A 13,036-nucleotide genomic window follows, 5' to 3' on the forward strand; every position below is an offset into this window, starting at 1 on the left:
ATATTCCATTACATTCCATTACCTTCTTTCCAGAAACCAATAGTCCTAGAGGCCAGTTCCGAATTATTTTTGCACTACAGTATATGAGCTAAGATATTAAAACTTTGCCAAATACCATAAAAACTCCCCAAAGGGACAGATTTATCATGAACTTTGCTATAAGTGCTACAAGTACATGCAGTAGCCCCAAGGGATGCAACAGATTTAAATGCTTCCAGATTCCCTCTTGAGCCATTTCCTCTCACTTTCTGCCCAAACGCAGCACAACCTTTGGGAAAGATTTAGCCAGTATCAAATACTGGCACTCAAGTTTGGCTGTTGTTAGCTGCTCACAAACCTGCTCGCAGGGAGCCTGGACATTCCTCAGCAGCAACGATTCCCATACCCTCTAGCGGCACTTCCAAACACTGGCATTCCTAAGAAAATCCCTGCCAGCTGCATTAATCAGACCTTACCATGAAGTTAGCTGCATCTGTGTCTGCAAAGCCAAGGAATTAAATCTGGTAGACTGCTATTAGTATATTTTATGTTGTCTTTTTTTTTAAAAAGCAAACTCTCATGTGTAAAATCTATATAATTTTTCTTAATGAAAATTGATCACTTTGCTAGAGAAATCTGTAGATATCCTCTACAGATAGCCCCTCAAAGTGCTGCAGGCTCATATTTGTACTGTTAATTGTGCACACACTGGGTTGGGCTCCTCAGTCCCTGCATGGCCAGACAGACAGGTCACAGGCAACGCCACTGCAGGCAGGGACAGGCTGAAGCCACACAAGCTGTGTGTTGTGCTGGCATGGCGCTCTCATTTCCATCAGATTTCTTTGGACAAGAAGGGACAAACACAATAGGAGAGGAGAAAGGAGTCTTTTTAGGGTGAAGTATAATAAGTGACCTGCAAGCAGGGAAGCACCCCGACGACCTGTTCTCACCTTGGACAAGCTAAAACTGCCCCTCTGTCACCTGGGTTGTGACACAAGGATGAACAAGGCTCAGCTGCCCACAGTGGAAACAGGGAATAGAAACCAGCCTCATTTTTTCTACACGTGTACACAGTTATATATTGGCAAATCCTTACTTGTCTTTCCAGTAATACTGTCCCCAGTGTCCAGATATATCTTCAATGCCAGCCAGCAAATGATCCAAGAACTAAACAGAAGAGAGGATTTTGCTATACACCGGTTGCATGTATTGCATACTTGATGAACTCAGACAGCAAATATCAAAAGCCAGCAGACAAAACAGGAGTTGCTTTTAGCTTGGTACACAGCGCTGGTAAACAAGAAGAGGGGATGCTGGGCTAATTTCCCACCCAGACATCCACGTGTAGCCCTCAGTTCTGGAGTACAGTAAGTGGTTTGGCTGCTTGCTTTCAGGTCTGTGTGAGCAAAGAACAATCGCAGCGAGGCATGGATCTGCTCCTTATGGTATGTACAGGATGGCTGATGGCTTGCACATCCTGCATATTGGGCCTTGATAAGCAGGAAATGCTCATATTGAGGTTTTTGAGGACAATTTGTCTCAGGAGATCAGTATCTTCAGGATACAGATGTAGATAACATACAAATGACGCTTTGACTTGAATAAGAAATACTGCCTTCCCCCAGACACTCACACTAAATTAAATCATTGGCCATATCATGCCTTATACAAAAACATTATTATTGTTTAAAATTATATTAAAAATACCAGACAGGTTGATTTTTCCACCTAGAAGTTAAGTATCTCTAATTTCACAACTTGTTTTCCCTCCTACAGGCATCTCTAAATTGGGAGAGGGCTCTGCTCTACTGCGGGTCAATGCCCCTCCACACCCAGGTACTGATGTCCCTAGAGCTTCTTCCAGGTCTAATTTAAAAATAAAAAAATATTTTTTGTGGGGTCAGAGACAGAAAATCTTCAAAGCAGTTCACTCAGCCCTGCAGCATGGTACAGGTTAGAGTCCTCACAGAGTCCTAATAGCAGCCGTATGATCTGAGGACTGACAAATCACACCTACACCCCCTCCCCGCCCTCCACTGACCATCGCTCTTGAGAGCAAGAATTTTACATTGGATGCAGATGCAAATGCAAAGCCTCAGCTGGGCGTGCAGAATACCCTGCTTTCTTATGAAGTTGACCCGCTCTCTGAAGAAGTCCTCTATAACTAGAAAGGCCAACATTTGGATGACAAGAGCAAGGTGAACTTTCACTCTTTTACTCCTTCCAGAGAAGCAAAACAGATAGAGTTAGGTTCAAGTATAAACTTTCGGGTGAGTGATTATCTTTTTCTGTCATGTTTGTGCACCACTAATGCAACTCCAGCCTGACTGAGTAGGTGGCTGCTATTCCAATGCAAATAATAACCCATAGTTAGGAAGCTGCATAGGACTTCAAACCCAGAAAGGGACTGACCTTCAGAGGATTCGGGTAAAATTGCAGACCTGTAGAGTCCCTGGAGGCACACCACATTACAGAAGGACCATATTGCTATCAGCAAAGGATATTGGAAAGCTCTGGCCATGTGTTGATGGATGCATCACTTACCCGAATATGGATCTGCTCTCCCACTGTGGGAGCACTCTCTCTTTTCCTCTTGACAGCCAACAAGTCAACGAGAGGACGGATGGTCATTCCCTGCAGCATAACCACAAACACAAAAACCATCCTTTCTTCACATCAAGTGTTCTTAGTGTCAACAGGAGCTCACATACAGGCAGAGAGGAGAAATGCTCCACTCTCCATATCTGGCATCTCAAGACCACAAAAAGTCAACCAATAACTTCAGGGTCAAGCCTGTGGTTTGCTATTGCTTGTAGCCTAGCAGATGGAAAGGGGCTGGGAACGTTCTAAGTTCAAATGCCTGAAACTATGGTAGTCCTTGAGACTTCACAGCACGCAGCCTCCACCAGCATTTTTCTGCTAACTTTTTGAGTATTTATGTGTCACAGATCATTACTCCAACAATCTCGGATGGCTAGCCAGTGGCAAAGTTTACTAATCAAAGTATCCACCTGATGGGAAGGGTCAAGGGAAGAGTTTTAATGTCCTTTAAGCCTCATGAGAGAATTCCTAAAATGCTGCTGTGGTGTGTTTCTTAGTCTGGCTTCAGTATGAAATGACTTTTCTAGGACATGTTTACAGCAAAAATGATGGAGTAGTTGATGTTTATGACTTCTGAATGTCACAATTGCTGGCACGGAGGAGAGTTGAACACATTTTTAATTGCAGAAACAATTAATGTGTCATTTTAATAGCTAATAGCAATAAAAAATGCATAGCTATTCAGAGTAAATAAAATAAAACTCACAAATTTAGAAATAACAGATACTACAAAAAATAAGTAGAGACTATGTAATTTGCTCTCTTGCCTTCACTGGATAATCAGCTGCATTTGTTTTCATTTTAAAGTGACATTTTGGAGTTTTGTGACCAGGACTCCCAAATGTATAAACACCTGAATTCCTTTGGCCTTTCCTGACCTTGAGAGCATTATGGGAATCCCACTTGTCATTTTCAGGCCACATGTCATTTCACAACACACCTGTAGGTCCCCTGTGGTGCTCCTCCACCCAGCAGAAACAACTCATCTGAAGTGCATCACCTGATGCTGATGGCTCTATCACAGCTCACAAAGTTTTTCTACTCCTTGCAAACCAGTAGCTAGTGGGTCTGTGTAGGCGGCAAATGAAAGAAAACCCCAACTCTTCACCATTATATTTGCTAACAGTTTCATGGAAGAGGTCAGAGGCCAATAGGCTGAGAGAGTGAACTTCAAATGGAGAACGTGGTATTTCTTTTCTAAACCGCACTGAAAGGCAGAACAATAAAGGCTTTTTGTGACATTCCAGACAAGCCCACAGCTCCTTGGAGGACTTTCTGGTCTGTGTGGCACATATCCAGGCCAGCTTGGAAGCACTGAGGACTTGACAATTGCTCAATCAACCTTCTCAAAATTATTAAGCAGGCTTGTTGTGGGAAGAGCCTTATGCAACTAAGGCCAAAATAGATGAGTTTCCTGGGTTGTGTAATGCACAGACCCGTGTACGGACAATCCCAACTGCTTACATGTTGGTCATTAGTCTGTGTAGCACAAAGCTTTTCAGACAGTGTGGTCAGGATTTTCAAGAAAACTAAAAGGATTTGTGCTCCAACAAGATGACTTGCTGGCCTTCTCCAGCTTGAAAGGGCCAAAATCATCTCTCCCCTAGTTTCTTTCCTATCTCAACACAGACACCTCTGCCAAGATTATATTGATATCACTGAGAATATAAAGAAAACATATTGCACAAAATAACAAAAATAAACAAAAAAGTCCACTAGCCACAGAAGTTGTTTTGTAGCCAATACTTCACTTGTCCTTTCCACCCAAAGTGACATGCACCCTGAAAGATGCTGGGATATTAAAGATATTCACTCTTCAATCCTGCATCCATCGATGTGGCTGGCAGCAGTGCCATGGACTTCAGAAGCTGTAGGACTCATTGGCATACCGAGGTTTCAGAAGGTTCATCTTAATACCTGCTTCTTTTATATTTACCTATGTTTTCTGTGCTGAGCTACAGCAATATCTTTCTGGTTCAGCTTTTAAGCAAGTTTACTTCCCAGCCCCACTGCCACCCCCCCCATTCTCGTGGTGGCCCCAGCTACACAATACTGCAGGTATCTGGAGCCTGAGCAAAGTCTGTCTTTATAGATGCTATGTTCCTGCTGAAAGGCTGAAGGTCAAGGGGTCACCCCGCTGACACATACCCACGGGGGACCCTGTTTAACTCTCACCCTTTAGCATAAAGATGACATCACCAGTTGAGCTTTGAGGTTACACAAAAGCCCTTTTCCTGGTCCTGGGAAGGATTTTCCGAAGCCTCAGCAGAATGGAGCTGCTGCCTTAGAACAACCTTTGTCTGAGACTCAAGAGCGTCTCTGCATGAGCGGACGTGCCTAGTGACCGTATCTTTTCAATTTCTGACCCACATTTGCATCTTAAAACTTGTCAACCTCCACCTAACTATGGTCCCCCCACCCCTGGCCCCTGCTCTCTCCTTTCAGTCTGAAATGTGTGCCTGGTCCAGCTGCCCTGCAGGACTCAGCTCCCAGCCCATCAGCATGTCAGACTTGACCACTTTTTCAGCTCATGGTGTGAATTAGGTGGATGTGGGGAAGTACAGTCAACCCCAATTCTCCGCATTGCCCAAGACCCACGCTTAAGGGGTTCAGGGAGGCCAAACGGAAGGAATTTGCTCTCATGGGGTGATGCTCAGCTGTGGGGCTGCTGTTGTCGTGACCCACCATCTCCCAAAGCCCCAGCAGCTGCTCTGCTCCTTCCATCCGAGGGCAGGAGGAGGGCAGCCCTGGGTCAGCAGCTCTGCATGAACCTCGTGCACTTAAGCAGAGGAGCTCCCAGGGAGCTTTTCTGCACAGCATTGTTCCCAGACGCCCACCCCACTTGCTTCAGGCCTATGGAGACACACTCTTAACTTTTTGTGACAGAGCACACCAGGTAGACATCAACCTTCCTCACTTCAGGACCACACGACCCCAGTTTTTCCACCACATCCTCCTTCAAACATGACAGCCTTTGCCAGGTGAATGAAAAGGTGAAATCCCCAAAAGGAACCTCGCCCTTGCAGACTTGCTGCTGGGCAGAGAAGAGCAGGGAGACACATCCAAAATCCTCATCCCACAGAAGGCTGCAGAAATGCTGTTACCACTAGATGTCACAGCAATGCCGAGAGCGGCTGATCGTCCCGAGCAGGGCTTCACCCCGCCCTGAAGCACAGGAACTCCTTACAACTTCCTAAGGGAGAGAAAACCTTTCTCCACCGTACACCTGGAGGGGTATTAATTAAGAATCCGTGAAAAATAAAAGTATATTAGTAAGGAGAGCAATACCAGCACCAAGTTCTGCCCCTGCCCCAGCTACAGGCTGACCAGCCCGGGTCCTTGCCCACTATACAACTGCAGGCAGGGGGCAGATGTGACACCTCCCACATGCTCCCCAAGAGCAGGCCAACCTGCAGGTGCCCCTTCAGCCTTTCTACAGAATTGGGCTTTGCAAAAACACCCACAGCAGAAATCAATCTTTAAAAAGAAGAAAAAAAAATAGTACATTTGTGCATCAAACAATAAACCCAATACCTCAGAGCAACCAGTGCTGTGAGGATCCACCTCCCTCTCCTACCATAGCAGTGGGGAGGTGACGTGTCCACGGCCACCCCGTGATGTGGGCAGGCTGCACACACTTGCAGAAGCTTTACCACTGGGTAGGAAACAACCCAAGAATCACTAGGGCAGAAAGAGAAAGCAAAAAGCAACAGGGCTTAGGGATCAGTTATAAAAGAAAAATTAGAGGCAAATAAATCAAAAGTCCTGTGACTTTTTTTAGTTGCTTCTGATTTTCCTTGCTTTTATCACAAGTAACATACACAACATTTTTTTTCCAGTGGAAGAGTTAATGACTGCAGCTGCTTTGCTGCATGAATGTGAAAATGTCTCAGACACCCATACAAAATATTTTGATAAAGAACTAATGACTGTTGTTGCTTTAGCTGTTGGATGCCCCAATAAAATGGAATTCATTGTCAGAAAATGTTAAGAAGCCACTCCTTCAAAATTTGGTCCTTTAAATTGTCCTCCTTGTGAACTACCAAAACTGAGACAACCAAATCATAAACCTCTTTTTAAATTCTTGCTGTCCATGTTCAGAGGGTTTGGAGTATCCCCAGTATCCTCCTGATCCTTTGGGATCAAGAAAACCAAACTTCGTTACTGCATGGCTCAGGCAGCATTTCATTTCATGACAAGGCCTACAATAATAAGTGGTTCTTACCTTGCTCAAACAGCAAATTATTTGTAGACTTTGATTCAGGTTGGTTTTGCTCTCACAAGAAACGTGTATAAGCACTGCTTTAGAGAGGAAAACTATGCCAGTATCATTCTTCCCAATTTTCACCACAGCTACCCCAATAAGGATGGACCAGATCAAAGATGGGACAAGTTATCATTAAAAATGCTACAGCACATGTTGTAAATCAACAACTGCTAGTGAACCTCATGGACGTGTGACACATTCTCACACCTTCTGCCTCTTTCGGTAATAATTTTAAATTTTTAAATGCCTAATGGCTTGATGGAGGGAAACTTTTAATGACTGGTAAATCATTGTGTTCATCCAATGTTTTAGTACTTGTTATTTGTCTGAGGAAAAAATCATGCTCATTCTTTACATCTGCTGGTGACATCGAGATTGTTTTTACCTGTATGAACACGGTGAAGAGGATGACAACAGTTGTTGCTGCAATGAAAAGCTTCTTTCTGTGAAAGTCAGGAAGCAGGAAAACCAAAGAGAAACAAATGGCTCCTCGGAGACCCCCGTATGCTATAATGAATTGGTCTTTGCTGGTGATGGTGTTCACGTGAAATCTGTTCACAAAGAAAGTCAGCACAAGAACCCCTGAAAAGCAGGAAAGAAGATGGGAGTGGGTCAAACAAAAAGAGCAATCAGATAAAACTCACAATCTTATTTTACAGTAAAACATTACTGAACTCGTAAACACCAATCAAGAGGAACTGGCCAGGGCCCAAGGTTGTGTATTCCTGATACGCCATTTTTCTTCCAGCCTGATGTAACAGGTTTGCATTAGATTCGGCCAGAAAAAAATTAATCCCCAACACATTTCTGATTTGGGAGATTACAAATGCCATTGACCCGCCACAGTTTTGGGGACTTGATACAACTATCCAATTTTAGATAACTCATCTTGTAGCAAATCTTCTTGGTTTTTAACTCAGCCTTGTGCATATCACAGTCCAGCTGGGAAACCAAAGGTCGCTGAACTCTGCAGGAAATTTCAGTGCTATCCCACTCCCATGACTGCGGATCGCCAGAACATACCAATTACCTGGTGACTTGGTGTTAAGCATCAGCTAAATACTGAACAAACAGTAATTACTGGCAACACATGATGTATTAGCACATTCATTTTGATTTTAGTTAATTAACGTTTTGAGTGCTATTCTATGGTCATGTGCCATCTGAAACTTTACTTGTATCGTGATATAGAGCCAGATGCCGAGAACTGAATTGAAATATTAATTGATTTTGCTAATTGGTGATAACAGGTGATTGAATTGCTTGGATTATAAATGCTCTCAAGGCAAACCATCAGCAACAATTTAGCCACAAGTTACCTTCCAATTTCCAAAAGTTTCAAAGCAGTAGCTTGGATAAGTAGCTATATCCTGCCTATGTTAATGTTGTTTCTTCACAAATCTTTCACTCAAAGATTTATACTGTATGAATTTAAGGCAGCAATTGATGTAATTTATAGTCATTTGCAAATACATACACAGATGCAGAAAAGTACAAAGAGTCAGGCCTTAAATCAGTAAGCTATGATCTTGATACCAACAGATATGATAAACATCTTATTTTCTGAAGATTAATGGCCATTTTGAGAACTGATGACACAGACTGTCACTGGCTTTTGCTAGGAATTAGCTGGATCCACATCACTATTGCTTTTCTAAGAGGTGCTTGTAAAAGAAAAAAAATTCAAAAATAGTGCACTTGTAATGTACATATCAGACATCTTCCCACACACGTACAACTAAAAATATCCGAAGTTTGATTGCATATCAGACTGGTTTGAAGAAAATAAAAAAGCTGGGATGTTCAAGAACAGGGAACTCCATTAACTGAACCTTACAACACCTTCCCCGTCTCTGGAGCTCCGTGGAGCTGGTGCCTTCAGTTTCAAGGTTCTTTGTAACGTAAAAATAAATAAATAAATAAATAAATAAATAAATAAAAGGGATACCTCAGATCACATCTGCAGCTACTGTAAAGCCCAGGCAGTGCCAATGATTTAAAGGAACAAAGTTTACTTGAGCCCTTTGCTTAATTTAATCCTTCCTCTTAAATTATTATTAGAATTCCTTAAACTAATTGAAGGCCATTTTGCCCCAACAGATGACAATCAATCACTTTGAGCAGAATATATTTTCTTCTGGAGATATACCTTGAGAAAGAGCAGAAGGAAATCTCCCTACTGCTTGGGTAACAGTAGAGTACTAGTGCTGTCATGCAATAAATATATTTTGCTTTTTCGATTCTCTCTCTCATATCAAAGTAATTCCAGTCCCCAGGCTTCAGCAGAATCATTTCTCATTTAAGAGCACTGGGAAGGTCCAATAAAGGCCTAGAACACAGCTTGCACACTAATGCCAGCACTGTCAGCCCAAAAGTCCCCAGTTCCTGCAAGGAAACTCCGTGGGCGCCTCCCATTTCTGCATCAGTGCCTTGAGCATGTCCAGAGCTGCTGGACGGGTCTGAGCAGGTCTGGGGCTAATCTCCACCACCGCCTCCGCAGCAGGGGTTCCCCAGCCCAGCTTCGTGCACCACCCTGCCCAGCTCACGTCCTCCCAGCACACCTACGGCTCTCCGGCAAGGTGCTGCAGAAAAGGGACACCCTATTCAGCATCAGATGTGTGAGATGATTTTCTGGTTTGCATGTTCTCATTTAATGCAAAGGGGATTTTGAATGGAAAGAGGGGTTTCTTTCCTGGCTGCAGTGCTGAGCCCTTCTTTAATAACATGCTGCATAATATGAGAATGCAATCAGAAGAGCTGTGTTTAGAGAGACAGGATTTTTGGTGTGCAATGAAGAATTTTTGAACTAAAAAAAGTCAAACTCACTCAGAGCTTCTTTTCATTTGAGCAAATGATTTATGAGAAAACCACTTAATTGTAATAAAACATAGGAAACATTAGGAAATTGCAGTAAAATGCAAGGCTTGCTATTGAGCAAGTGATGGAGAAGGAGGGAAGCATCGGCTGGGGTGTCCCACTTCAGTCCTGGCATTCGCATCTGGGATAATCACATACAGTGCGAGCAGGAAAGGATGATGGTGCGGGCAGAAGCATTCTCCCATTTAACGGAATCACATTTTTCACTCCCATAAATAATAATACATATAAAAAAATAAAATGTATAATTTCACCATACCTAGTGCTCTCCAAACGAGACAGAAAATGACAGTGAAGCAAATGTATGGCCAGTTCCACTCATGATTTTCTCCAATGGTGGAAACTCCAAGAAAGATGAAGATGAGGGTGTCACTCACACTGCTCCACATCTTCATGAAGTATTTGACTGTGGTGTGAGACTTCAGAGAGATGTTGGCCTCCACGTAACGTTTCATGCCCATGGCACAAGCGATGATACTGAGAAAATGAAACAACAAATTTTTCTACTTAAGCACACAAAATTGACACATTGTCATTTATAAAAAATAAACATCAAGTCTTAGATGTTTGCAAACATCTCACTGGGTAGTGATTCACTTCCTGAATCAGTCCAATAACATCGGTAGGACAAACAGGACAATAAGATACTATATAGGTTGACCAGACTGTCTGAATCTGGTTTTTTAACAGATTAACAACTCACCATCTATTGCACTTATCACAGATACACAGCAATACCTACAATTAACTACACCCAAATCTTCCCGTCACAATACACTGTTTTCAGTTCTTTAACTTTGCCAAACTCTAACTGTCTTGGCTGAAGAATTTCATGCTTAGGAGCCCACATTACCTATTTTGCCTGAATGAGAAAAAGACATTTGAGGGAACGGGAGACTTGTTTCTCAGCATGAGAAATGTGTAAATAGGACTCCTGTGAGTTTGTCTGATATCTGGTTACTACAGCAGATTCCTGTAGGACTCAGAATTGGTGCAGTTTAAGAGCAGCCCGAATGCTGTACTCCTTCATCCAAGGGACCAAAGCTAATCTAAGTTGGAGAAACTCAAGCATACGATGTACCTCACACTGTATATTTCTAAGCCTGACTGGACTTGCACTGTATATTATTTGGGCACAGCTAGGAAGCCATTGACTCCGTGCAACCAAGAGACAATAAAATGCTGAAGCACACTCACAAGGCTGCACGAAGAGCCAAGAAATGCTGTTGCTATAGTCGGAACATCTGACCTCAGGTACTGCATATCCAAGGGCACTTCAGAAGTGGGCAGCACCAATTAAAATTTCTGCCTTGCAGTTTTTCATGGATAACTGGTTCTTCAAGTTACAGGGTACATATGGTTAGCCTAATTCATCAGCTTTTCAAATCAACACATTTTCAGGCCAGCAATCTTAGAAGGTCAAAACAATTGAGTGCTCAAAGATTCGAAGCTCCATTTTTTATAATTTAACCTGCACAGAAGCATTTTATTCTAAATATTGTACCAGCAATAACAAAACGGCTTTACGTTTCTGAGATCTGATTTCCATTGGTGTCTGGTAAGGCCAGCCACATGGAGTTTTATTGCATTAAAAATTCCTTTCACAGGGGACATCATGGTGACTCTCTTTACATTATATCACATGCAGACAAGCCCACCAAGAAGTAGATCCTCAGCTTGCAGAAGTGTGCCTGGGTCTGGCAGACTGACTTTAAACACCAGCTGTGACCAGGACAGGTAAGTGACCCATATATATGCAAACAGGTGTTAAGATAGTTGGTGGCCTCCACAGCACATTATCCATAAAGCATCCTCTCAGCTAAGAATTATTCAGAAAACAGCCATGCAAGTACTGCTTTGCAGTGAAAACATCACATTTAACCCCAGAATTTCACAAAGGAGATTCTTTGCATTATTTGGGCATTGATGGAAAAAAACAGGGTTGCCACCTGGCACCAATAAACAGGACAGTTTGCAAATGGGTGGAGCTGACTGTGCTGTGGTTGAGGTTTTACAACCTGTGTGAAACCAACGACAACAATTTTCTCCTCCACAGCTATTTATTTATTTCAGGAAGACACTGTGGGCCACTGCATTGCTGCTCCTAATCTGCACTGCTGCTAACAAAAGCAGACTAAGGATCACTTTCCTTCTGGCTCATCAGTGAATCATCACTGACCTTCACTGCCACAACTCAGCCTCTATTGTTGGACCAAGACCAAGGAAAGGACAACAACTATATTCATTTCTGCTCTACTTAAAGCACTACGAAAATCAGCAATGTTATTATGGGAAAATACTTATCAGATATTTGGCTGGAACAACAAATAACAAATTAGAAGAAAAAAATTTTTTTTTCAAATGAAGATGTACTTTCACCCACTGTGAGCTACTGATTACCGGAATTTGCATTCAAACAAAAAAAACCCAACTCACACACATACGCTTCTATTTCTTTAATTTAAAAATAGTTTTTACTGGTTTTCCTCTTTGCCATGAAAAAAAAACATACTTTTTTTGAAGGAGAAAGAAACAATTGGGTTTGTCTGAAATTAAAACAGGTCTTCAGGGAGAGGACTTGTAGTAAAAGTACAGGATACGAAAGGTCACACTCAGAAAAGCCACGATACTCTTACTGGGGAAAGAGATCCCATTTTATCCAGCAGCATGAGACCAATTCAAATCCCTTTTTTCATCTAGTGCTGTTTGAGTTCACACCTTTCATCTCCTAAGGAAATGTACCAATACTTTAAAATATTCTGAAATAACTCTTTTTTGATTTATCCTTTTTAGATTGACCCACTTTGCATAAAGCATTGAGCCAGAAAAAGTAACAGGGACTGCATCACAGGCTAAAAAGAAAATAATAAATTCTTCTGCTTCTGTATCTGCCTTAATAAATAGTGGATAAAATAGTTGCAGCTAGGAATTAAGAAATCAAACAAGTATTTATGGGCAAGTGACTTCCAGAGCCATGGTCTGGGAATACTTCTTGGGAAAAAGATATGGGTTCACATCAGATTCACAAGGAATAAACCTGACCTGTTCCGTCAACTTCAAAGAAGGGCACTGCCACCAGGGCAAGGGTAAAAAAAAAAGAAAAAAAGAAACTGAAACTAAAAAGCATTTGTAGAACTGGTTAGCAGATTGGGTTGCATTCACAGACTACTTTTTTTTTGGACTATGTAGAATTGACTGTTTTGGCAATCAAGTTATTTTTCAAAGAAACAAACTGCCAAGATCTGCTTCTTATAATACAGTATTCCCTGATCACAAACGAATGAATTGTGTGAAATCAAGATATATAAAAGA

At 42.2% G+C, this 13,036-nt stretch overlaps 1 protein-coding gene across 1 annotated transcript in view; it reads right to left on the bottom strand.

Moving 5' to 3' along the window:
- Positions 1 to 13,036, bottom strand: part of LOC141749075 (sodium/hydrogen exchanger 2-like) — a 28,847-nt gene that overhangs the window by 10,948 nt on the left and 4,863 nt on the right. The window contains exons 4-7 of the mRNA XM_074602148.1: positions 9,984 to 10,201; positions 7,233 to 7,429; positions 2,524 to 2,613; positions 1,076 to 1,146 (exon numbers count right to left, since the gene is read on the bottom strand). Of these exons, the coding sequence (XP_074458249.1) occupies positions 1,076 to 1,146; positions 2,524 to 2,613; positions 7,233 to 7,429; positions 9,984 to 10,201 (576 nt within the window). The remainder of the gene's footprint in view (positions 1 to 1,075; positions 1,147 to 2,523; positions 2,614 to 7,232; positions 7,430 to 9,983; positions 10,202 to 13,036) is intronic.

This window comes from Larus michahellis, chromosome 9, assembly GCF_964199755.1.
Source record: "Larus michahellis chromosome 9, bLarMic1.1, whole genome shotgun sequence".
In the NCBI taxonomy this organism is placed as follows: Eukaryota; Metazoa; Chordata; class Aves; order Charadriiformes; family Laridae; genus Larus; species Larus michahellis.